At 45.7% G+C, this 27015-nt stretch overlaps 1 protein-coding gene across 11 annotated transcripts; it reads left to right on the forward strand.

The window, feature by feature from the left end:
• The first annotated feature begins 351 nt into the window (after window positions 1-351).
• Window positions 352-26009, forward strand: LOC139050036 (uncharacterized). Of its 11 annotated transcripts, none has more exons than XM_070526181.1 (8): window positions 352-779; window positions 2877-2951; window positions 8655-8837; window positions 12244-12328; window positions 13537-13719; window positions 14556-14762; window positions 22135-22324; window positions 24065-26009. In XM_070526181.1, exons 3-6 carry the CDS (start codon window positions 8795-8797, stop codon window positions 14569-14571), a joined length of 327 nt encoding a protein of 108 aa, XP_070382282.1. In that variant the 5' UTR covers window positions 352-779; window positions 2877-2951; window positions 8655-8794; the 3' UTR covers window positions 14572-14762; window positions 22135-22324; window positions 24065-26009. The 11 variants fall into 11 exon arrangements, 4 of the variants coding, with proteins under 4 accessions (XP_070382282.1, XP_070382283.1, XP_070382286.1 ...); XM_070526182.1 differs by having other exon boundaries at window positions 360-779; window positions 12277-12328; XR_011508731.1 differs by having other exon boundaries at window positions 362-779; window positions 12157-12328.
• The last annotated feature ends 1006 nt before the right edge of the window (window positions 26010-27015 follow it).

The following is a 27015-nucleotide window of genomic DNA, read 5'->3' on the forward strand; positions in this document are numbered from 1 at the left end:
CTCTTTAAGTTCCTGTGAGTGTGTAGCGCACGCGCACTATGATAATGCGATAAAAAGAGTCGCAGTTTGGCCTACAGGCGAAGCATCAATTGCGATAGAAAATTAGTAGACAGCTATACGAAGTAAGGATAGTAGATTTATCGGCCGTGCAAAGTTGGAAACGCTTGCTTGCTAACTGAATTAACAAGCGTGGTGTCAGTGCGCACAAGCAAAAATGAATAAATCACACTCGATGAGCGGGTACACTCGCTGCAAGAGGCTGGTGTGAGCATGCCCAAGGGTATCAGCGGTCTGCAGATCCCTTTCAAGATACGCTATAGAAAAAAAAAACAAGACGGGACACTCTTATAGTGTACCAGAATAATGTCCAGTGCACTCTAGACGCTCGGCTAAAATAGGCAACAGGAAATGCATCACGCCTAGTGTTCACCCCGTCCCTTAGCGGATGCGAGTGTCGGAACAAAAGAATGTGAAATAAATTTGCAGACATTTTTTTTTATTCTTTCCCGCTAAAACTGCAAATATTTGTGTGGAAATGAAGCTTCGCGTCTTATATTTCTTGCGTCCCCTAGCAACACGACAGCAGCTCGCCAGACGCGCCAGATGCATACGTCATGCGCCGGACATGCTACCGAAGCCAGCAAGGCCGGCTGCGCATGTCAAGTTCGTCTGTTCAGCGACTGGACTCGTGTGGATGTCGTCTGTCGGTTGGGCTCCCGGCGTATTGCATTCCTTCTGCACTTCGACATGGCACCGCCTCTATATTGGGCTACGGCAAGGTGAGCAATTTTGTTGGGTAACGCATTTCAAGCAATTTAGGCTTTCACGACACGGAACCGAGATTTCTGAGGCAGTTAGCGAAAAACTGCTCAGTCGTCCTGGCGCAGTGAATTTGAGTTAGACTCGTACAGGGAGATGTTGGCGACTCTTTCTGAGTCCCACATTATAACTCATGTCGTTACTTTTTGAGATACCCTTGAAGCACAGTGGCCGCGGCCAGTACTTCCGCGTATGCTCATTCTTGTACAAGTTCTGACCCCCAACAGAATTGTTATTTCGTTATTTTTTGGGGTTCCCTCGAAGCATAGTGGCCGCACCCGCGAAAAGCAACTGGGCCGTGTGACGCAGTTTCGGATGTATACTGAATCTTTCTGGGAGAAGTTTGTAACGCATTATTTTATTCCCAACATTATTGTAACTTCTTTCCTTCTTGGGATACTTTTGAGGCCCGTTCGCTGCGCCTGTCGTTGTGACACATTTAGCAAAAGAAGCTCGGCCGCAGTGACAGTTTGGCGTGTACTGAATCTTACTGGGAGAAGGTTTTGCGCTTTCTGTGACACCCAACATAATTGTAATCTCGTTGTTTTTGGGGTACTCTTGAAACATAGTGGCCGCACCTGGTGTTGTGACGCAGTTAACTAAAAGGAGCTGGGCCGTGTGACGCAGTTTCGCGTGAACTGAATCTTAGGGAGAGAAGTTGTGACGCCTCCTAAGGCCCCGCAACATATACATTCTTTCGCAAGTCACGCTTGTAGAAAACGCGATGACTAATTGTCAAGAATGGTAACACGGGAGTGTGTTTTTGCGCCGACATAACATCCAAGAGGTTTCTTCTTCCGGCCTGCTTGGCTTGTTCCTTTCCTGTTTCGCTGTACCAGTGTTAGAATGCAAAACAGGACACCTGAATATAAATAAGTGCGCTCAAACAGAATCACGCAAGCACTGTCAGAATAGTATAATGAACTATCAATCATCACCCATGTACGGGGGTGCTAGTCAAATATGGAACGGCATTCCTGTTTTAAGTTTCGCATGTTATCCACCGGGCAATTCGCCATGCACTTGCGTGTTCCCTTTCCCAAAGACTGTTGTACGTACTGCAAAGAACAGATAAGGTCTACGTCTTTCTTTCTGCTGCTAATCGAAAGGTCATGCACACGTTAAAAAACCGCAGGTGGTAGAAGTTTGTTTCTCCCTCTCTCTCTATCTGGATTCCTTCATCGTCATGGCAAGTTGGCCGAGTTGGTAGGCTAACCTCGTCCAAATCAGCGTCTTTGTCATCGTTTATTTCGTGCCATTTTATTTCGGCGAGTTATCTGCGTTTGAACGTGGCCTTCGTGGCGATGGCGAGCGATGTAGCCGGCGCCGGTACCACGGCTTGCTCTTGGCTGCCATTTTGTCGTATGTAGGCGCATGTGATTGCGCGCGATAGCACCCACCTGCTTTCGTGCATGGCGTGCTCTCCTGGCGTCGGGCCGACACTCGAGCCGCTTTTTTGAAAGGACCACCGAGTGATTGAGGCAATGCTGGCTACTCATTTTTTTTGTACGACATTCCGGTGGCACATGTTTCGGAAAAAAGCAAGGGACGAACAGGCGGGCCAAGTTTCTCAGCAGACGAGGTAGACCAATTCTTACAAGTGTGTAGGAGTGATTCCGCGTGATGAATGTGTCGCCTAGCAGCCATGCTGAATGCACTGCGCTCCTTCTTTTTGCTGTAAAACTTTTCTCCTGCTCGCGAAGAAGGCTTATGAAGCATTAGATGAAATCCATACAGCTACCAGTCCAGTGCAGCATTTCACTGAATTTGATGTTGATGTGTTGAAAAAAGTTCACTCCTTTCATGCTGTACAGCTTCGGCCCTTTTCTCGTGCTTAAACTTAAACGTTGCCTTTGCATCAGTAACAGGCGACGTATACTGCACTGACATCGCGGCTTGCTTTAGCGTTGGCTGCCATTTTGCCATTCGTTTGTTGCGATTGAGCGCAAAAGGATTCGCGCGTTTTCTCGGATAACTTTAGCTTCTGCCGTCAGGCCGCAACCTTTTCGACGGCGCCACAATTTGACCGAAAAAATGCTCGCTACTCTTGCACGTAGGAATTCCCCCTGGCTCATGGTTCGAAAAGCGGGGGGACGAATAGCCGGGCCATGTTCCGCTTCCCAAGAGTCAAGGTGAGCGCAATTCTTTCTATGGATTTGAAATAAAGTAATTACGCTGAATGAACTTTTCTGCGTAGCAGCTGTGCGATTTGTACCTTCGGCTGATTTATACTGTAAAATGCTTTGGAAGTAGGGTGTATCAGCCGTTTGATAAGTACACCACACTGGCCAGATCAGTGCTGCATGTTGCCGAGTTTGATGTCGTCGCGTTGAAAACATAGCTTGTTCGTTACGTATTCCGCGACGGAATTCAAAATTTGCTAAAAGTGCGTTCAAGATGTATTGTCGCTATCTTTGCATTTAGCCGTGTTATTGCTCGTTTCTTGCCGTGTTACCGTCGGCGGAAATCTTGCCGAACCAGGGGTAGACCGAGAACAGTACATTGCGCAGAAATTTTATGCAGATCCAGGGAATATGTTCGAATCGACTTGAAGCGAAGCTTTATTTTAAAATGTTACATAACTGCGATGCCTACAATTTTTTAATGTCATTCTATGCAATGAGTAAATTCAAGCACAGCTTATACACAACTTTCAGTTCGTGCAATTTTTAGACTCGTGCTCTGCACTGTTCAGAAACTACTATGAATAGCAAACGCGAAATCAGGTGTGTGCACAGTGTGACGTCTGCCTAGCGATGTCACGGGTATGAAGGCGACGTGCGATACCTGCCTAGGGCGGAATCCTGATCACGTGTGGGTGCACAGGCAATCGGGGTACATTTGCAATCACAGGTGTTCGGAAAATATTCGAGCCGCTCTGCGTATCTTTCGCCGTCGCGATATTTTTGAACGTGGACGCTGGAGCGCGTGGCTTTCCGAACTGCCAGCACAGTTTAGCGACGTCACCGTAAAGCAGTGCGCATGCGCCGTGCGTCCGCCGCGCGAGAATCACACCGAGTGCATTGCGTCACGCAAGCACGTGCGTGCCCTCCTCTCCTGCACGCGTTACGCAATAAGGGAGCCGTACGCTTGCCGGCAACAGTGCTGAACTTGCAATTACGTTCCACGCGTTGTATGAATAAACTCGAAACTGTTATCACTTGCTGACGATCTCCAAGATCACTCTTTGTTCTCTAGCTGGGTTGTTACCACGTTACTTCCGGCGCTTGAAGGCGTATTGTAACAGCAACATCCTGTCTTCGAGGAAGGTATGATCACAGCAGCTGTCCAAGCTCGCCATGACCCGTCTTCCTGCAGAAGAGAGGTCGGACGTATGCTAACATTCGCTCAAGGGATATTCTCAGCACTTCATCAGTGCCCTGTTGCAGAGGGCGCACAAGGGATTATCCGAAGTGAATAGCATTATCCAAGCGTTCAGCAAGCAAGGCGGCATTTCCGACGCTCAACATAGGCCGTGACTAAGTGCAACGACGGATTAAGCGGACGTGCTTGCGGTGGCTGCAGTCGTGCATATAACCCGTTATAGTCCACGCGGCAAGTGCGAGAACAGCCGGACGTTACCATGCGGCGAAGTCTCGGGAGTGCTGGACTGCGAAGTTCTGTGGCTGCGCATAAAGCCTTGCTTCGACGTGCTTCGAGCAAATCGTCATGACTGCAATTCGCCGAAGCGCACGCCTGGTGGACTTCCGGTGACTGAGGCAGAGTTTTCTTCCCGGACGAGTCGACCTTTTTTTCAGTACGCCTAAACCAACGCGTGTGGGTGTGGCGAGCAGCGGGGGGACACGCGGTAAGAACTTCTTCCGAACGGTCATTATTTTCTGCGAAGGACTCAATAATGCGATTTCCATGCAGTTACGAGCCAGCCGACGTGCAGGGAGTCGAAGCAATGGGACGCACCTGCGTGAATCTGTGGGATGCGGTGTCAAGGCATGGTCTTCGACATCTACGACTCATCGAGGGCGCTCTTACTCCGCAGCGCCACCTTAGCGAAATTTAGGACAACGTACAGTCGCGATCAATTTGAAGGTGATCGCGCGAGCATCGACTGGCGGGCCTTCCAAGCAGCATAGCGGCCGATTTCGGAACTGTGAAGATAAAAATTGCCCTGCCTTCCCCTATTATGCTCTTCCAGGCTGCAACCATTACCCCTAAGGCCAACTCGCCACATTTTTGTCTTTGTTTCCCTTTCAATGCAGTGATCTGTGTGCGTCGCTTCCTCATGCATATCTTGGCTAACAATGACGGCACTGTGCAAACGCTCATAACGCTATCGAAATGAATTCGTAGGTTATGCCATGAACGGTGACCGGAGTGACAGCTTTTCAGGGAACACCTAAAGAGAGAGAGGGGAGCTATCTGATGTTTCCCTCTCGACCGACGGTGATGACGTAACGTGGCGCTGCTCCTAGTTTTGGTCGCCGCTCGAGCGATCACCTTCAAAGTAATCGCGACTGTACTCCTCCCTTACGCTCACGCCGCTTTCCCGAATACTGATTTTGTGTTCCAGCGACTTTGTGCCTGCCCTGAACTCTTCAATAAAATCTAGGATGTCGGTGGTTATCACTGCGAAAGGGGACATGACAAAATATTAATAAAAATCCAACGCCGAATAATTGCAGTTTACAGCTGTTACTTCTCCAAGTGTTTCAATATTTCGCGAAAAGTGCGTGAAATAAAATGGTTGAACGTTTGTTTCATAGCCTGGTTTCTGCAATGCGTGACCAAAATCTCGGGAAAGAAAGAAATTACGTAAGGATTTCCAGGTAATAAAGGTAACGCGAAGCATTAGGAACGCACCGTTTGAAATGGACTCATCCGTTTTTCGGTTAGCCATGCGATCACCACCGAGGGGGCGAAAAACTAGCAGACAAGCTTTGGTTAGGCTTCGTTTATACCCTCGAAATTACGTGCCCTCTGGGGCGCATTCTACCCGAAGAATTTTTAAAATTGGTTCATTAATAGCCGAGATAGAAATATTGCAGTATCGCGGGCCAATAATTTAGTTTTTTTATGCTAGCGTAGGATTATACCGTGTGATTAATATCTCAGCATGAACGAACGCTCGAACATGGTGGAAAATCTCAGTTCAGCTGTCCGCGCGCGCGACTCCACGGCAAGGGAACAAACAAGCACGCTCTCAAAACGGTTGCACCCTTTCGGGTGTTTATTTGTCCCACAACAATCGTCATCTGCCTTGCTTGCGTTTCCTTTCCTGAAAACTCGGCGCTCGCTACTCTCCTGTCGAGAGAGCTGCGTCACACTGATAAGGCGCATGCCGTTCGTGACTGGAAAGTACCGGGCTCGCAGCGTTAAAGAAAGGAAACGCGGGCAGCACGGATGACGATTATTGTTGTGGGACAAGATACGCCCCGAAGGGGGTAAATTTGTCTAAGAGTGCAGGTGACACGGAAGTACTGTACGTCTCTTGCAGAGGTACGCAGTAAAACAAGGACCCACGCATTGGGTTTGTAGGTTTTACTATTAAAGTTCATTTGTCTATAGAAGCAACAGATTAAACAAGTGCTGTTGCCTTGAATAATTCCGTCATGGACGTGCCACTATGTGCGACGTCACAGCTCTGCCATTTAGGTAGGCGCGCTTGTGCGATATACGTAGACTTTCCTGTTGGTTCGGGTTGCGGGGCCCGCGAGAAGGGCAGACGGTGTTTGGTTTGAAATTGACTCTTTCCGCGGCGCATAAAGCTGTAGAACTTGACGCTTTTCACTGAACTGCGCTTTTCAGCTCAATATGGCCAGGATTGGTGAGGGGCCCCCTCTAACTGCGCTTGCAGTAGACAACACCACGTGATCCCGTGTTCGCGCTCAAAAAGACCGCACACGTGGGTCGGTCTACTGTTGGAGGGAAAAAGCGAGCACGTGGCTCATGTTCCGCGCAGCACTCCGTGCAGGAAGCGATGAGAACAAAAGCGCATGCGCGAAGCGACGCAGGAGTAGCGCTGAGGATAGCAATAGGGGCTTGTTGGTACGGCATATCTTATTTTGTTATCGCGCAAGCTTGCCACGGACAACAGAAGGCACATCTGACACACACTGCGCTGTGTGTGTCAGATGTGCCTTCTGTTGTCCGTGTCAAGCTTGCGCTATAAGAAAAGGAGCAGCGCGTGCGACACATCGTCTGCCGCAGAACCACCTCGTCGCTTTCTTCGCACGCGGTCGCCCTACCCTGCAGTCAAGAGCCCACCGCGTAACCAAGAAACATGTAATTTCGTTCACTGCCCCGCAGGAGACATGGAAAGCACATAAGTACACTCGCGTCGACAGCAGGGGTGTAGAATGTGAATAAGCAGCACAGCTATTTTGTTTGACACGGTATCTTTGGAGGCGCATAATAACGTCGTTATGCTGCGTTTAGAGCGAGTATTGCGCGTTCGGAAACATTCACAACACGGTCGACAATATACCGCGAACTGCTCAGTTTGCTTATATATGCTATTGTCGATCCCTCAGTGGCATTACGGAAGAGCCATACATGGCGGTACGCTTGAATGCCTTAGGCTATATATTCACGTTTGTGATTCAACAATGCTGGCTATACGCGGCTTCTTGTATCTCAAAGCAACTCGACAGACGTAGCATGGCGTAGCCAGACATCACCGAATCATGCTGTGCGCAAGAGTGCCGAAAAGAAACTGTAGTGTCACTCGTTCCGCATAGCCATTCGTCAGGCTCCATCCACGAAACGATTTCGTGTTTGGGTCTGTCGTGTAATAACGTCCGAACGCGAAGTTTCTGGCGCATAAAAAAGTTTCATGCCCCTAAGAGGGTTCTGAAAGGTCAATCATTTCTACGCCCTTAGCATCTAGACGGCTGGCAAGTCGCGTTCATTGCAACCGTGGCTCAAGACGCGAGGGCGAGCGTCGTGCGCTGGCGAAGCGAAGGGGTGGTTTAGCAGCAGACGACGCGTGCCGTTATGCGCATGCGCCGGTTTCTCGCCGATTCCTGTGCATGACGCTGCGCTTAGCATGAGCAACGCGCACGCGTGGTTCTTCCAACAGTGGACCCCACCAGTACTTTGCTGTTGCGACTGCGTGCTTATGTCCAATATTTTTTGTATGTTTTGCGGTTAAAAATTCTTTGCCTGCCCGTGAACATTCCGGCAATGTTACAAAATCTGAAGAATGTGCCCAAGGCGTGCTGTGCGGCTGTGTGGCGTGGCGTCTCGGGGAGGAACAGCAGGACGAAATTTTTGGGTTTCTCAGCGGACGAGGGGTAAGAGCAATTTTTCCGCAGTCGTTATGAAAAAAACAAGCGATATCCTTGTCAAAACAGACTTAGGACAAAACGAAAGATTTTCCGGGGCGGTTTTCAAATGAATATCTCCTTTTTTTTGCGCGGCGCATTTTTCTGCGGTGTTGTAAGAAACTGAAGCCACTTGGCAGTTACACAGTGACCAATTGGTGCTAGCTGACGAGCAGACGCAGATTTTGCTACGGTTGGCGGTTGCTCATTTTTTCCGCAAGTAGAAAACTTGCACTCTTTATTTGCCGGAAATATTTGAAAGCAAGCTTGTTGCAAAAACTGCTTACGCAGGAAAGCATTCCGGGGATCATTCTTTTCGTGACGCTACCACATTTGAATATTCGTGAACAGAGGCAAAAAATAATACGTAGCAGTCGCCGCTTGCGTTTTGAATTACAAGAAGTTCGAGTTACCTGTGCTACGACCGAGGTGCGCTTCACTTTTCAACCTGTGCTGAAGAAAAATTTTTTTCGTCGCTACTTCGTACTCTCAATTTCGGTTTCGCTTTTTAGGTCTCCTTTAATCATGACCACGACGTATTCTGCCCATTTTCAGAAGTCACATACGGAAAAATTATGCTGAATGGGGAGTCCTCACGGGTCTGACGCGGGAGCAGATGTGTACAACGGCTACGGCCTCTGCTTGGGTCACTTCAGAGAAAGAGACTACGCCAACCCTGTCTGTTCTGGTCGGCTATGCAGATTGTTCGAGTGGCTGCGCGGCCCCTGATGGATGAAGGTAAGGAAAGCAAGTAGGGGTGTGCGAATATTGAAATTTTCGAATACGAATCGAATACGAATAAGGCGAAAAACTGTCTTCGAATATCGAATCGAATATCGAATATATGTGTACCATTAAAAACATTGCAAAACGAGGTAACAATAGCTTTATTACCCTTTTAAAAATAATATTGCATTTTACGAGGCTGCTTCAGGTTAAAGAGGCACTCATTCTAGGTAATGCATTCAGGTAATGTAAGGTAATGCTCTGTCAGGTAAACGCTTGTTACAGATTATCGCGAAGGAAAATTGACTGCTCAACATGTTCAGAAAGTAAAGGCTCTCTACGCACTGTCACAGCATTGGTCCAGGTAACATATTCTAGGTGCATATTTTATTGCGCATACTTACAAAGCCCGAAAGTACATCATATATTGTTATGAAAGAGCCCTAGAATAAAGCTTGGTAAAAAAAAATCGAAACTGATCATGTCTCACGGGCCTGATGCAGATAGACTGGGACAGAGCGTACACATTCATAGTAAGGTTCGTTACAGCACTTAAGATCTCAGTGCTGTAACGCTGTGTCGTCGTTTTGTACCTTCTTTTGTCCTTGTTTTGTGTTGCGCTGTAACGAACCTTACTATGAATGCCAACCAACTGGCCCAACTTCCCATCTTGATGCAGAGCATACAGATAATGAGCGGATCATGTGAAGCTCTCAGTGAATAAACATGTTCTTAGGAGAATGTGAAGCAAGCGTACAATTCGTTATTTGCTAAATTATTCACAGTCTGTCCGAATATATTCGCCGTTTCGACCATTATTCGGCCGTCCTCGAATATTCGGGAATTTACGAATATGGATTTCTCGAATCGAATACGCTTCGAATAAGGAAAATATTCGATTCGTATTCGAAATTTCGAATATTCACACACCCCTAAAAGCAAGCTATTAGTGTTTGCGAACCTGTGCTTCTTTAAATTATTTTTGTACCGAAACCACTTGACAGGGTACGGTGCAAGAGGCATGAGCACAGCGAACGCTGTCGTTTCCAGGTCGTTAGTGACGGCATCGGGTACCATGTGACGTCACGCAGTGAAATTTGCTCGGCGTGCGCCAAGAAGCCGCGTGCTTGCCAGTCTCTCTTTATCGCTTGCTCTTCTGTGGTGCGCGATGTACCCGATTAAAGGCTAAACTAAAAAGCCGCACAGTTTTCGCCGACAGCGAGCGAACTGACGTTCGTAAGAAGTCGCGCCGCGTTTGGCGCTGCAGCATGCGATACGGCGAAGCCCGTTCTTGCCGCGCACTGGTGTCTTTTTCGTAAGTTTGGCTTGACGTTTTTTTGCGGAAATTCTTCAGGAGCAAGAATTCTAGTGCTCGCTTGCCCAGCAGCTCCAAAGCATCGGATGTGTGTTTTCCTGCTATGGGTATATTGCAGAAAAAAAAGAGCCCAAAGTACGTAAAACGCGCCTTATCCTGATGAAGATGAATAAAAAACTAGCTCTTACAAAGTGATGCCTAGTATCCTGCGCTAGCTATTCAGTTACTAGCAATGCTGAACTGTTACGTGAATATATAGCATCACTAAAATTTGGAGCGTTGCTTATGAAAATTTGGAGGCATACTACTTGAAATCTCGCAGCCAAATATAGTCATAACTGACCTACGTGGATTGAAAGTACTGTTTTCTGAAAAGTTTTCTTTTTCTCACGCACCCTAGAAGTTTGATAACGGGCTATTTGTGTGTTTCCATAAGTCTGAAGGGATGTCATATGGCACGCATTTGTCGCCAATGGAATTAGCTTTACAATGGAACATGACAATCAAGCATATATTGGATAGTGTGCTTGTACTATGTGTAGTGTTCCTTTACACAACGTGCTACTTTTGCAAAAATTTGCCAACTAACCCAACGACATGTCATATTGATGTATGTCTCTACATGTTCTCTACGCCGCTGCAGCCAGGCGAAGAGCGGATAATATACTCGCCAGAAAACGCAGGCGTCATCAGCCAACTGACGAATGATACAGAAAGGTAACGCAAGTCAGCGAAGTTAAATAGTTGCCCTAAGGTTACCATGGGGGCAACACTAGAGAAGTTGATGTACCGTGTGAGTCCAGTGTTCTACCAACTCCTACGGCACTCCATTACCGCGGTAGGAAGGACATGGAGAAATGTTTTCTGGAGCACGTTGGCGTGGTCGCAGACTTGTGCGGTGTGACCACTGTACTGAAGTATAAGCTAAACACTATAGCCTACTATAAGAAATAAGTTGGTCTAATACGTGCCTCATAGACTTGCTGCAGCAGTTATGCTATGCGTTGCTGATGCTGCCCCTAAATGACATCAACCTGGATCTCGCAAGACCGCGTGAGAGAACGATCACCGCAAGAAAGAAAGGTCCAGAAGCTTGAAAATTAGGCACAGTTTCTTACTGATATTTCTTTCTTTTCGTAATTCGGATAGTTCTTAGGATGTCCCCTGATTAGCTCATCTTTACAAGATATTTCGGCGTATTTCAATATTTTCCTAAGCATAGTGCAGCGTTTTGTCTTCGTGCAGACAATCATTGCTCCGAAACTTAAACTCTCGCATTTCAAAATGAATATATAGCTGCCATACAAGGATCATGGGATGCTGGAATCTTCTGGAGTTTACTTCGATAAAGTTGTGTCAGTACTAAGGTTGCTCGACACTCCTGACTTTAGTGGGTTCATTATTACGGCAGAACTGTGTGGGCAGGGTGTGGAGGGTGCTCCTTCTGGCAAAGCTACGAATAATCTTAAGCAAGGAAGGCATGCTGTGCCAGGAACGAGTCCTGAAGAAGAGTTTAAATGCTTTCGCCTCCTTATTTTGTCGACATTGAAATGCTCTTGAGGGATGACCTTCACGGATGATGCGAGGTGTCAAGAGTGCTGTCGGCTGTATACATCATTGAGTCCGGGGTGTGAGTCTGGCGAAAGTGGAACTATCTCCACAATTGGTCGCTTCATAATACACACCTAAATTTACAACATGCCAATAGAAAAATAAAAAGATATTATCAACGGCGGACACATTTAGGACTTGTCGTTCTGTCCTTTCGTCGCTAGGTTGCAGCTGACGCCGTCACGCGCAACCTAGTACAAGTAGCGAAGTCTTTCTCTGCGCGACAAATAAAAAAGAACGAAAAGAACTGATGGCATATTGAGTTACACTTCTTGGAGTACCCAAGACATTTGATGACTGAAATTTTGGGGTAGATCACTGCGGCGTTTGACGTAGTGATCATAGTAGAACCTCATGGTTTCCTGTGCCCACCTTTGTCTGTGTGCTCCTCACGTACGCGTGTAGTGTTTTCTTCTTTATTTATTTCATCGGTACCACGAACGAACGGCACGAGATCGACCTGATTGTGTCGTGGACCCATCTGTCAAGCAGTGACGTTGCTGGCCTTTCCTGCATTCTCACCAGGACCAGCGTGGGAAGCAGCACGATGGCCGACTCTACCAGCCGCACCAGCAAGGTTAGCGCATCGAAGACGCGACTTCTTGCGTCCTAATCTTTGCGAATACTTTCACTCTGCAAAGGAAATTGCGCAAAAACAATTTCACCCACACTCGAGGACGCCAACGGTTCTTATGACGCTTAGGAAGGTAGCGTGAAGAAGACGCTATAATAAAGAAAAAGAAAGCATAATTAGTGCAGTCACAATTATGATTATCCAATCTTATGATTAAAAATATGCTAACTGGGTACACTTGAGCTGACCCAGTGAAGCATCGAATGAGGAACACGGTACAAGTGGAAGAAATGGGTTGCCTAACAATTAAATGTTCATTGAAAATTAGCTTGAAAGCACGTGCGTTGTTCACAGTATGAATTTGACTCAACTTTCCAATGAACTTTCAGTTCTCAGTCATGATTCGTGTGCGCTACTTCAGTGGCTATATTTTCACACCAGCACCCCCGCAGAAACGTGTCTTCTCGATGTAGTTCGCTTTGCTGTCGTATACTCTAATACCGTTCGTAAAAATTAGTGGGGAGCTTCCCTTTAAGACGTCCCTCAGAATGCCCGAGTTGTTTTGGAACATACACCATAACTTACATATGCAGCAAAAGGAAGCACATTAGGCACATTACGTCGATGACGACGCAAGCCAGTTCGAAGTTATAAAACTGCCATGCGTGTTTGCCATTGGCCGTTGTATTATTCGAACCCGCACATTTCCGAACGAATACACAAAAACTAAGAGATGGCGGAGATGGTCCCGTGTTCGTTTTCAAGTAACGAGTCGCAGCTTATTGAGCCGACTGACTCAATACTGATAGCCTAAGATAACGGCACAACGCTGCCTACAACGATATTAGTTCTGTGTACTGCGGTGTATTACAGTTGTAACTTGCAGTCAGTGTGGGTTGTATTTTTGGAAACTTCACCTAGTTCGCGATATGTTTGTTTGTCTGTTAGTTTCTTAATCTCTATTTTGCATGTTTCACGCCTATATGCTTCATGGAGTAGTACAAGGTCTAAAGTCTAGAACGTTGAACTGCTGTGCTGAGGAAACGAGTTTCGTTACCAATTTTCAGACCAACCTGCGTCCCTGAGCTGGCGACCTGTATATGCCACTCGTCAATGAACCCCATCTGGAGTAACTGTGCATGTTCCGCTGGGTATACGACGCCCATGAATTAATTTTCTTAGCGCCAACAATGAACACTGGGCTGTTCTAGCGGCCTGGTGACCTGGTGGCCAGCAGTTATTGAGCACAGACATCTCGATGCCCAGCCTGTAGGCCAGCTGGTCAGCTCTTCAATCGGCCTGGTGTCTTGGTGCCCGCACTGCAGACTTGGTGACCCTCTGTTCTGGAGGCCTGGTGACTGCCCATGCTGTGGACCAGCTGCTCTAGCTACCTGGTATCATGCTGCCCGCTCTGCTAGCCTGGTACCCAGGTCTTTTAGCGGTCTGGTATCTTGTTGCCCGCCTTGCGGACCAAGTGGATGGTAGTCCTGGCAGGCAGCCTGGTTTGTTGTTGCCTGTCCTGTGGGACTGGCGGATATTCTGGCGGCATGGTCTGGTGCCGATCAAAAGATCGGGCTTGCGGTATAGACTCGCATGAGTAAAAAGGTTGTTTCTTTCTATCGCAATTTCTTTATAAAGAACTGCTGGTTGGGTTAGTTGGTGGGTTAACATTTCCAAATAAGCGACTCTGCTGACTTCGTTCCTATGTTTAGTTTCGGCCATTTCCCTGTATATAAATGTCGCGCTCGACTCAGTAATCGGTTATGTAGGCAACCCCGATATCGCGGCTGGCTTTCGCCTAGGCTACCGTTTTACCTTTGTCTATGCCTGTACATGCACGCAAGAGTGCTTACCTGCTTTGCGCTGTATAAAATGAATGACCCGTACCAACTAGCTCACGCGCAAGCCCTTCTGAAACTTCACTCAGTTCGTGATAGATTTGTCTGTCTGTCTTTTACCTTGTTAATCCTTATCTGACTTCTTTAACTCAACCTTGGGTCAGCGAGTAGTCCACGGTCTGATGTGTAGGACAACCGGGAAGATGCGCTAAGTGAACAGGATTCGCGACCAAGCTTCAGACCAACTTGTGTCACTCAATTTGTGACAGTGTGTGCCGCTCTGCAATGAACTTATTCACGCTATCTTGGGTGACTGCATATGTGCCTTTAGATATGTGGCGCTCATGAACGAACTTTTCTTCACGCTAACTAGGGTTACTGGGTTGTTCTAGCGGCCTGGTGTCTTAGTCCCTCGCCTGCGGGCCCGGTGGCCAGCAGTTCCAGTGCACTGTTATCTTGCTGCCCGCCCTATGGACCTGGTGGTCAGCTCGTCCATCAGCCTGGTGTCTCGCTGCCCTTTTTGCGGATCTGGTGACCTCCCGTTCCAGCGAAGTGGTATCATGCTGCCCACCTTGCAGATCTGGCGGCCAGCTGTTCCGGTAACCTGGTATATTGTTGCTCAATCTACGATACTGATCCGCAACTGTGGTAGCAACCTGCTGCGTTGATGCCCACCCTATACGGTACTGATTGGTAACTGTTGGACAGGGACCTAGCTACCTGCTAGGTCGCTGTCCACCATACGAGCCTGGTGGCCAGCTCCTCTAGCGACCTGGTTTGCTGCTGATCAGAAGGTCACGCGCGCGCTATCCTAAATTCTTTAATAAACAGCAAGTTGGGTCAACGTCCTCGACTTCAGCATCTATATTGACATCAATCTTTTTGCGATGTTTCAGTATGGCTATTTCTTTCTATTTCAACACGGCCATTCTCCGTAAGAACGCGCGATTTAGCCAGCACATATATCGCAGATTCCTTTCGCACTGACTGACATTTTGACAATGGTAATCTGGTTCAGTGTACAAGTGCTTAACTGTTCTAGGGAATAGCCTTAGCTCATACTGTCCGAACGAAATTTGTTCTTCTCATTTGAAGTCAACATAAAGTGAATACGACGGCTGCTCGTCTAAGTAGGACGTTAGCGTGGCTCTTGATTCGAACAAACCGCCATCGTGGTGCAGCGGCTTTGCCGTCGTGTGCCTAAGCCCGAAAGCTCGTGATCTAATCTCAGCGGCCATGGCTAGATTTCGTTGGGGGTAAGTGCAAATACGCCACATTCTGAGCAGAGTTCACCATAAAGAACCTTAGCTGGTCAGAATTCATCAGAAGTTTGACACTAGGCCTTGTCGTATAATCATATCGTGTTTCTTGCACGTAAAAGACTGCAGAATGGCTGCAGTCTTTGTATCGACTGTTTTCGTCAAATGTCGGTGTTCGGGATCGGCAAACGAAGTGTTGGTTCGATCATTCGTTAAGTCAACGGTTCATGGGTACAATCGTTCATTAGTTATATCGTTCACCTTTCGTTAGTTAGCATAAATTAATCACCCTACGTGGATTTACAGGAGGAATCATCCATGCGTTTAATATCAGCTGTTCAGAAAAGTGAAACAACACGGTGGAGTGGATATTCTAATGGGCTACAAATTTCTGCTTTTAACGGGGAAAGAAATTTACGAAAGTTCGTTTATTCCTCGCGCAAATCATTGTAAAAAAAGTGCATTGGCAGGCTGAATAATATATGCGTTGAATCTGAGCTGTGGCGGGTAGTGATAAAACATCGTGGCGCGATTATACTAAAAGCCTATAGGCTACTGCTTTTAACGTGGAAACAAATTTACGCAAAAACGTTTATTCATCGCGTAAGCAATTGTCTGAAAAAGTGCATCTGGTGGGGGAATGAAATACGCATTCAAACTGAGCTGAGAGGAAAACGATAAAACATGATCGCTCCTTAATTTTGAAGGGCTAGAAACTTCTACTTTTAACATGGCAAATTATTTTCGGAAATCCGTATATTCATCGCGTAAATAATTGTCTCAGAAAGTTACATCCAGGTGGGAATGATATGTGCATTGAATCTGAGCATTTAGGGAAAGTGATAAAACACGGTGGCGCCAAGGCTATAAAGGGTAGAGAATTCTCCTTTTAAAATTGGAAATATTTTGGGGAAATTTGATTATTCATCGCCCAAATACTTCTCAGAAAGGGACTTTCAGGTAGGAATGATCTATGCGTTGAATCTGAGCTGTTAGGAAAAGCGATAGAACACGGTAGCGCTAATATTCGAAAGGGCCGGACACTTCTGCTTTTAACATGGCAAATATTTAGGGCAAATTCGTTTATTCATTGCGTAAATAATTGTCGGAAAAAGTCACTTCCAGTTGGGAATTATCTGTGCGTTGAATCTGGGCTCTTAGAGGAAAAGGGATGGAACGCAGTGGCGCTAATATTCCAAAGGGCTAATGCGTTCTGCTTCTAACGGGGAAACTAATTTTCGCAAATTCGTTTACTCATCGCTGAAATGTCTGAAAAAGGGGAGTTGAGGGTGAGAATGATCTATGCGTCCATTCGGTGCTGTTAGCGAAAGTGATAAAGAGGTGGCGTTAATATTCTAACACTTCTGCTTTTAACATGGCAAATATTTAGGGCAAATTCGTTTATTCATTGCGTAAATAATTGTCGGAAAAAGTCACTTCCAGTTGGGAATTATCTGTGCGTTGAATCTGGGCTCTTAGAGGAAAAGGGATGGAACGCAGTGGCGCTAATATTCCAAAGGGCTAATGCGTTCTGCTTCTAACGGGGAAACTAATTTTCGCAAATTCGTTTACTCATCGCTGAAATGTCTGAAAAAGGGGAGTTGAGGGTGAGAATGATCTATGCGTCCATTCGGTGCTGTTAGCGAAAGTGATAAAGAGGTGGCGTTAATATTCTAAAGGGCTAGAGGCTTCCCCTTTTTACGTGGCAAATTATTTGTGCAAATTGGTTTGTCAGTCGGGCGAATGATTGTCTCAGATTGTGACATTAAGGTAGGAATGATCTATGCGTTGAATCTGAGCTGTTAGGAAAAGCGATAGAACACAGTGGTGCTAATATTCTAAAGGGCTAACGCGTTCTGCTTCTAACGGGGAAAATAATTTGCGCAAATTCGTTTATTCATCGCTTCCATAATTGTCTGAAAAAGGGGACTTCAGGGTGAGAATGATCTATGCGTTCATTCGGTGCTGTTAGCGAAAGTGATAAAGAGGTCGCGTTAATATTCTAAAGGGCTAGAGGCTTCTCCTTTTGAAGTGGCAAATTATATGTGGAAATGTGTTTGTTAGTCGAGTAAATAATTTTCTCAGAAAGTGACTTTCGGGTGAGATTGATCTATGCGTTGAATCTGAGCTGTTAGGAAAAGCGATAGAACACAATGGCGCTAATATTCTAAAGGGCTAACACGTTCGTCTTCTAACGGGGAAACTAATTTGCGCAAATTCGTTTATTCATCGCTTACATAATTGTCTGAAAAAGCGGACTTGAGGGTGAGAATTATCTATGCGTTGATTCGGTGCTGTTAGCGAAAGTAATAAAGAGGCGGCGGTAATATTCTAAAGGGCTAGATGCTTCTCCTTTTTACGTGACAAATTATTTGTGGAAATTCGTTTGTTAGTCGAGTAAATAATTGTCTCACAAAATGACTTTCAGGTGGGATTGATCTATCCATTGAATCTGAGTTGTTAGGAATAGCGATAGAACACAATGGCGCGAATATTCTAGAGGGCTAATGTGTTCTGCTCCTAACGGGGAAACTAATTTGCGCAAATTCGTTTTTTCATCGCTTAAATAATTGTCTTAAAAAGGGGACTTGAGGGGGACAATGATCTATGCGTTGATTCGGCGCTGTTAGGAAAAGTGGCAGAGGAAGCGTTAATATTCTATAGGGCTAGAGGCTTCCTCTTTTTACGTGGCAAATTATTTGTTGAAATTCGTTTGTTAGTCGAGTAAACAATTTTCTCAGAAAGTGACTTTCAGATGGGAACGATCAATGCGTTGAATCTGAGCTGTTAGGAAAAGCGATAGAACACAGTGGCGCTAATATTCTAAAGGGCTAACGCGTTCTGCTTCTAACGGGGAAACTAATTTGCGCAAATTCGTTTATTCATCGCTTACATAATTGTCTGAAAAAGGGGACTTGAGGGTGAGAATTATCTATACGTTGATTCGATGCTGTTAGCGAAAGTAATAAAGAGGTGGCGGTAATATTCTAAAGGACTAGATGCTTCACCTTTTTACGTGACAAATTATTTGTGGAAATTCGTTTGTTAGTCGAGTAAATAATTGTCTCACAAAGTGACTTTCAGGTGGGATTGATCTATCCATTGAATCTGAGCTGTTAGGAATAGCGATAGAACACAATGGCGCGAATATTCTAAAGGGCTAATGTGTTCTGCTCCTAACGGGGAAACTAATTTGCGCAAATTCGTTTATTCATCGCCTAAATACTTGTCTGCAAAAGGGAGCTTGAGGGTAAGAATTATTTATGCGTTGCTTCGGTGCTGTTAGGAAAAGTGATAGAGGTCCCGTTAATTATCCATAGGGCTAGAGGCTTCCCCTTTTTACATGGCAAAATATTTGTGGAAATTCGTTTGTTAGTCGAGTAAATGTCTCAGAAAGTGACTTTCAGGTGGGATTGATCTATGCGTTGAATCTGAGCTGTTAGGAAAAGCGATTGAACACAGTGGCGCTAATATTCTGAAGAGCTAACGCGTTCTGCTTCTAACGGGGAAACTAATTTGCGCAAATTCGTTTATTCAAGGCTTGAATAATTGTTTTGAAAAAGGGGACTTGAGCGTGAGAATGATCTATGCGTTGATTCGGTGCTGTTAGCGAAAGTGATAAAGAGGTGGCGTTAATATTCTATAGGGCTAGAGGCTTCCCCTTTTTACGTGGCAAATTATTTGTGGAAATTCGGTTGTTAGTCGAGTAAACATTTTTCTCAAAAAGTGACTTTCAGATGGGAACGATCTATGCGTTGAAGCTGAGCTGTTAGGAATAGCGATCGAACACATTGGCGCTAATATTCTAAAGGGCTAACGCATTCTGCTCCTAACGGGGAACCCGCCGTGGTTGCTCAGTGGCTATGGTGTTGGGCTGCTGAGCACCAGGTCGCGGGATCGAATCCTGGCCACGGCGGCCGCATTTCGATGGGGGCGAAATGCGAAAACACCCGTGTACTTAGATTTAGGTGCACGTTAACGAACCCCAGGTTGTCGAAATTTGCGGAGTCCTCCACTACGGCGTGCCTCGTGATCAGAAAGTGGTTTTGGCACGTTAAACACCATAATTTAATTTTAATTTTCCTAGCCGGGAAACTAATTTGCGCAAATTCGTTTTTTCATCGCCTAAATAATTGTGTGAATAAGGGGACTTGAGGGTGAGAATGATCTATGCGTTGATTCGGTGCTGTTAGCGAACGTGATAAAGAGGTTGCGGTAATATTCTGAAGGGCTAGAGGCTTCTCCTTTTTACGTGACAAATTATTTGTGGAAATTCGTTTGTTAGTCGAGTAAATAATTGTCTCAGAAAGTGACTTTCAGGTGGGATTGATCTATGTGTTGAATCTGAGCTGTTAGGAATAGTGACACAACACATTGGCGCTAATATTCTAAAGGGCTAATGGCTTCTGCTCCTAACGGGGAAACTAATTTGCGGAAATTCGTTTTTTCATCGCTTAAATAATTGTTTGAAAAAGGGAATTTCAGGTGGGAATAATTTATGCGTTGAATCTGAGCTGTTAGGAAAAGTGATAAAGGAATATTCTACAGGCTATAGACGTATGCTTTTTAAGGGGAAGCGAATTTATGCAATTTCGTTTATTCGTCGCCTAAATAATTATCAGTAAATGTTTATTTAATGAGGGAATGATCTATGCTGTCAATCTTAGTTTTTAGAAGTTATAAAGCAAATGGAGAGATTATTCTAAAGGGCTATAGGATTCTGCTTTTAACACGGAAAGTAATTTCTGCAAATTCGTTTTTTTTATCGCGTAAGTAATTTTCAGTGAAAGTGCATTTACTGGGGGAATGATCTATGCGTTGAATCTCATCTGTTAGAATAATCTCTCCACCGTGTTTTAAAGCTTCTAAGAGGCTATTAGCTTCTTGTTTTAACGAAGATAGTTATTTACAGAAATTCGGTTATTCATCGAGTAAATATTTGTCAGTAATAGATTATTTCCTGGGGAATGATCTATGTGTTGAATCTGAGATGATTGAACTTTTAAAGTTAGCGGAGATATTATTCTATAAGGGCTATAGGCTTCTGGCTTTAACGTGGAAAGTAACTCATGGAAATATGTTTTTTTTATCGAGTAAGTAATTTTCAGTAAAAGTGCATTTGCTGGTGGAATGATCTATGCTTTTAATCTGAGCTGTTAGAAGTTATCAAACACGGCGGAGAAAATATTCTCAAGTCTTATGGGCCTCTGCTTTTAACGCGGAAAGTAACTTACCCAGAATCGTTTATTCTTCACGTAAATAATTATTATTAAAAAGGCATTTGCTGGTGGAATGATGTATGTACTGAATTTAGCTGTGAGAAGTTATAAAATAAGGCGAAGAGAATATTTAAATTCTTATAGGCTTTTGCTTTTAACGCGGAAAGTAATTTACGCAAATCGTTAATTTATAGCGTTAATCATTGTCAATAAAATTTATTTCCAGGAGGAATGATCTATGCGTTGAATCTGAGCTGTTTGATTTTATAAGACAACCGGAGAGATTATTTTAAAGGCTATATGCTTCTGATGTTAAAGCGCAATGTAATTTACACAAACAAGTTTATTCATCACGCAATGAAATGTCAGTAAATGTGTACTAACGATATCTCCAGTAGACTTTCTCTTCTTTTAATCTTTCCGTCCCCTTTTCCCTTTCCCCAGTGTAGGGTAGCCAACCGGGCTCAGTCCTGGTTAACCTCCCTACCTTTCCTTTATCATTTGCTCTCTCACTTGAGGGGGAATGACATTCACTCATGAATGAATGAGTGACATTGCATGTCATCTGACTTCGCCATCTGTGAATTATTCTTTCCATAAAAGTCGTCCAGCTAGATTTAATTCTTTAATTTTAGCCCTAGCTTTATGGGAGCATGTGCTGCCGTCAACTTTCTTTGCCTATCCGCCAACGCAGTTGGCAGTATATTAAAGTAGTGTGCCGGTCCACACGGCTGTTTACTGCAGACGGCGATCCACCTTGCGTCGTTATGGTGAAGATGTCATAGTTGGGTCGATGGACCGTCATGATGACGATGCCCGCCCTGGTGGCCTGTTGGACAAAATCAGTTTAGGACGTCAGTCAAAAATGGGTTGGTTTAGCAAGGCTACATCTGCATGAAGGATATAAACATCACTGAAGTTAAATGTGTCATCAGCAGCAGGCATCATCATCAGTAGACATTTCGCCCGGAAATTCAATCCAATAGGCATTGGGAAGTGCTATTAGCAGTTAAGAGTAGGTGACAACATATGGTGCCATTTATTTTCATGGAATGCCACTGACAGTTTTGCACAGAGGTCGGGGGTTTGCTTCGTATTGAGTCATGTCTTATAAAGAACAGCGGATAAGTCGTTTTCATAGACTGCCCACAGCCGTCGCACCTATTACCTGGTGTATTGTAGGGGCAAAGTTGTTTCAAATGTTTCATGCTGGTTATGCTATATAACACTACTAACGACTGCAAAAGGTTTCGACAGTCATGTCAAAGACAAATCTAAAGGTAAGGCTCTTTTGCACTAGCTTTTATATGGACCCGTGCTGTAGTGCCTGCAGGCCATATTAGTACCCCTGTGGTAATCCGTTGTTTATTGAAATAAAGGAATGAATGGCACAAACTTACTCCTGATTGCTCTCTAATGGGGCTGTAACTGTTTAGCCTGGTCAATTATTCAATAAACTCATCATTCTCACTGTTGCCTTGGCATCATCCCAGGTCGACCTGACTTCTTTAGCAGCGAGGTGAACATCTCCTGCAGCATGCTCGTGTCAAGCCACATGTAGCAGCTGCGAGCAACGTACATGACACAGTGTTCATGCCACTGGCAAGGCTGCAGCACACTCTGTTGTCCTCGCGCAGCCGGATGCTCCATTTTGGATGTCGGTTGGCCAGGATGTCCAGCAAGGTTGAACCTTCTTGCTCAGCATTTCTAAGTGCAAAAGTATGTTGTTTAATTGGCTCGGCCGCTGATATTTGCAGATGTGTACGTTTTGCTACATTTTCACATTTCATGTCAGCGATGCACCGTTTCTACATTCCACACTAACAATCAACGACCTGTGGATGTAGATGTCAATGTAAACAAATGCACCGCTTTGGCTAATCCGACACGCAAGGCTGCGCGCTAAGACTTATTCAATATGCGTATGGTCTAAAATATGTGTAAAAATTATACAAAGCGAGTTTCAACTGCTGAAATCAGCGGCAACAAACTCTAAGGCAGCCGCGTCCGCAGACCGAACTCGGCACGCCTTCAACGGCCGCATTGCTGGCACGAGAGAGCGCTCAGGCTTGCTCATCCGGTGGTCGATGATTGCGACGTGGCTTCCAGGTACGACAATGATACCATGAAGAAGCCAGCCGCGATCGACGAAACGCCTAACCGACGCAGACTCAACATGGGTACAGCTGCACAAATCGAAGGACGAAAGCCCCGGCACCCTTCCAAAGCGTTGCCAGCGGCATGCGACAGAGCGCAGCACAGAAAAGTGAAAAAGTCGGATTAGAAACGAACGCATCCTGTAAACTACTTTTCATTGGTGAGCTGAACATTTTCCGTCTAATCCTGAGCTTCGGAATAATTTGCTAGTACTGAAATAAGTAAATCACAATTGGGGGCAGCATCAGCGTAGTTTCAAACATGAACAATTCTGAAAATACTCGGACATATCGTCCCGTTCCCAAGTTCACCTGCATTTGTTTATGCGATTTGAATTAAGACACCAAAACCTACACTAGAGACTATTGCTACATGCTTAAACAGAGGCTACATAGCAATTATATTCCGTGTACCTACCTCACCAGAAATTCAATTCGGTTATTTTTTGACCAGGTTTGTATTTATGCTGATGGTACAGTGGTCCACAATTAAAATCTAGTTAAAGCCCATTGGCTAAACTTAGGCCCTCAAGTTAACAGTACGTAATTGCGGGTCTGCGTATGAAACATCTCCTTCAGCTAGCTTAATGTGAGCCTTGCAATCGGAGCAGATAAGAAGCACTCGTTTCTGTATCGGAATTCATACTCCGCCGATTCATTACTTGGACTCGTTCACGCCTAGGTTCATGAGCTTCACGTTCGAGGTGCTGATGGGTATACCTAGGGTAGCCTTCACTAACTTTCTCATCATAGTGTTTAGGTTGTTCAGCTCGGCCTGCGGCCATTTAAATAGACCTGCCATGTAGGTGAAGTGACAGCGAGCGAAGGCGTGCACTAGCCTTAGAGCGCTGTCCTCACCCAGGCCTCTGTGTCTGTTGCTGATTCTCTTTAGTAACCTGATGACTTGGTCCGTCTTGTTTGAAATGTGTTGAATGGCATTCAGGTTGGTACCTCCCGCAGCTATGTGGAAGTCTAAAACTTTAATCTTTTCCACCTGCTTGATAGCGGATCCGTCGTGACAGTGTAAGATAATCTTGGGTTCCTCCCCGGGGACGTAGCCCTTGGGTCTTCGACCCCTGAGCCGATGTTTTAGGACCAAAAGCTCCGACTTTGCCGCCGAACAGTTGAGTCCCATCTCGCCTAGCGTGCATTCCACGGCGTGTATGCTCTCCTGCAGTCTGGTCTCCATTTGGCCTACGTTACTGTTGGCGCTCCATATGTTTTGTGCCGGAAGAAATTGCCAGCTCTCTCAAATCTTTTTTTACAGTTGCGGAGCAGCGTGCTCACTGGAAGTGGCGATTATGGCGAGCATGTCTCCACCACGGACTTCGAACGACTGTCCCTCGACCAGGAACAAGTTGGTGTGTGGTCCGCTGCACAGCCGCTGACCCAGCCTCGAGTGGTCCTGCTCAAACGTCAGCTCTGGAGTCTGTGTAAAAGCGGCCACGTTTATGTTCACGATGAAGTGGCCATTGGCACCATTGCCCACAAATATGGACAACGCGTTGTTACGTGCGCGCACACACACGCGCACCCGCATACGCACGCACGCACACACACAGAGACAGGAAAGAGCGCTGGCCATGAGGCCAGAAGACGACAATGACGACGTGTAACGCCGGTGACATGCACGATGTCTGTCGTGTCAAGTGCCGTGAGCTGAACTAATTTAGTGTTGGCAGAGGCAGGTCCTGGTTAGTCTAAGGAGAGCTGTAGGTAGGGCAGTGGGAGGAGATCGAGATCATCGAAATACAGCACCTATAGGACCGGGGCTTACCTAGCTGTACAATTGGTAAAGGCATAGGAAAGACAAGCAGTAGAATGTTCGTTGAACGCCGTAGTTGGGATGGATAGCTGGTGGAACTGAAAACTAGACGAAGTTTCGGGAAAGTGTCTAAGCATGACGCCACTGCCCCGCCTTCTTCCGCCTTGGAACGCACTTCTACCGTCCTTGTCGTTCGCTGTACGTCCGTTCTTCACCGAACGGGACGTAGCCTAACCTAAGGCTAACTTGCTCTAATTACCCCCTGGCTATTGTGTGTTCTGGCGCTGGTTGCACCGTGGAAATTTATTAAGTATGAAGTATTACCGCGTAAGGGCAGGCCGGGTTTAAATGGGCACGTTTAAGTGTTCCAAGTTGCCCGCTGCGCGTAGTAGCATCAGCTGCGCATCGCCGTTACGAAGGCCTGGAGCGGAAAAAGGAAGGGAGCAATGTATAGCAAGTTTCCACGCTGCCGCCGCCGAAGCACCAATCGGCATCGTTTGCATGTTACTGACGGCGCAAACTAATAAACGTGCGGCATTCTTCGCAACTCTTACTACCAACTGCGTTCGTAGACGAAAGATGGCGGGGCAGTATTGATCTGTTGTAAAACGCGCAATGTGAGTGTGGTTACTATCGGCTGGTCAAGCGTGTAGCGAAGTCTGCCGAGGCAACCAGCCTGGAGCGGACTGTCCGAGTTTCGCTTGGTTGAAAGCTGGTTGAGTGTCCATACCCATAGAAATTGAGACCCGAGGGCTACAACACTGGTAATCGGTGTGCCCAGTGTTGCATTCCTGCACGAGCGTTTGCCGGAAGTACGTAATTTCTCTGAAGTTTAAAATGAACTGTTTCGCTTACTTCAGCCTCTTTATTAAATTGCTTCGATAAATATAGACAGTAGCAGGAGGAACAACCGCGCTCATTCAAGCACCCTTGTCGATGTTCCGCTACTGACCGCGTATGGGTATCTTTTATTTGACCAAATAAGTCAGCCCGAAAACATTGAAAATAATGTTTCTATTGAAAATCACGTTTGAGAAAAAGGTGATATCGCACTACGTTTGCGAGTTCCACCCGCCGCACAGCAGTGGAAAATTTGAGATATTCGCAAGAGTGTTTGTTAACCGCATAGTGCTTTCACCAAGTCACCAAGGTGGTTAAGGAGCTTTTTAACCCTGTAATCCCTAACGCACTTTCTTTATACAGCGCTGTTTGAGGCGGCAAAGTTCGAATTATCGCGAGGGAAAAACAAGTAGCGACAGTATTAGGCTGGAGCCCATTGTAGTTATTGAATAGCTTAAGATTTCAATTCTTATGTTGATTGTTAATTACATTCGCTCATACACAGTGTGTTTAGTACAAATGTACCCTCCACGGCGAGAAAAAAAGGTGGAAAAATTCTGTGAATTTTCTGTGATGTACAACTGTGTTTGGGCATTACAGGATTAAATACTCCCCAATACTGTTGTCAGTGTCGTTGGATGCTTCGAAAAGCAAAGTGTCCAAAGTAAGTATTGGAAAACTTCAGCAACGGGCGGCCTCATGAACGGACAACGAATCTTAGTGGCACCCGACTTCAAGGTGCCTTGCGAAAATCGCACTCGAAGACGCCACACGTGGAGATCATTCAATGCAGCTGGATGGCTGAATACGCCGACTCCTGTTCAGACGCGCGTCTTGATTCTGTAGCCGGCAAGGGTACGCGTACTATTGGCATTTTCCGTTGGCTAAGCAATGGCCGTACACGAACGGAGAACCTCTTAATGAGACAACGCTTACAGGTTAGGGCTGTTTCGCAGTTTGGCCGCGCACATTGTTGTGGTGCTTTGGTATAGAAGATTTGGCTTTTTTTTTTTGCTCTTGAAACGGCAAGATGTGTACTTAATCTTAGCCTAATAGTGATCAGCCTGTTTATGTCCATTGTAGGACGAAGGTCTCTCTCGCTGCGATCTCCAATTACCCCTGTCTTGGGCTAAATGATTCCAACTTCCGCTTCATCTCATTATTTATGCGTAGTGTTACTGAACAGGGCGATGCCATCTGCAAATCAAATTGCTGAGATATTCGCCCTTGATCCTCCATTTTAAGCCTTCCCAGATTAATAGCTTCCAATAATAGTTCGAAGCATGCAGTGCACATCATTGGAGCTATTGCCTTTCTTTGCCTTGCCCCCCTTCTTGGTAAGTAACTTTCTGCTCCTTTTGTGGAGTATTTGTTTTCATCATCTCCAAATTCATAAGAAGGGGTTGATCGTAGTCTGCAGATTCCTCGATTACCTGATTGAGGATATGGCTGTGATCCACTGTGGAATGTCTGTTCCTGAAGGCAGCCTGTTCTCTTGCTTGACTGAAGTGTTGCCGTTAATATACTTGAAATCGGTGAATGTTTTCTACGATGCTGAAAGCAAGACTAATGGACCCAAAATCCTTGATACACCCGAATGGAGACCTAACGAA

The sequence above is a fragment of the Dermacentor albipictus genome, chromosome 9 (assembly GCF_038994185.2).
Source record: "Dermacentor albipictus isolate Rhodes 1998 colony chromosome 9, USDA_Dalb.pri_finalv2, whole genome shotgun sequence".
Lineage (NCBI taxonomy): Eukaryota > Metazoa > Arthropoda > Arachnida > Ixodida > Ixodidae > Dermacentor > Dermacentor albipictus.

Bases quoted from the DNA above. Each gene is read 5' to 3' on its own strand.
- LOC139050036 (XM_070526181.1), top strand. From the start codon at position 8,795: ATGCAGATTGTTCGAGTGGCTGCGCGGCCCCTGATGGATGAAG. The intron at 8,838-12,243 runs GTAAGGAAAGCA...TCTGTCAAGCAG, and splicing joins GCGGCCCCTGATGGATGAAG to TGACGTTGCTGGCCTTTCCT. The intron at 12,329-13,536 runs GTTAGCGCATCG...GGGCTGTTCTAG, and splicing joins CTACCAGCCGCACCAGCAAG to CGGCCTGGTGACCTGGTGGC.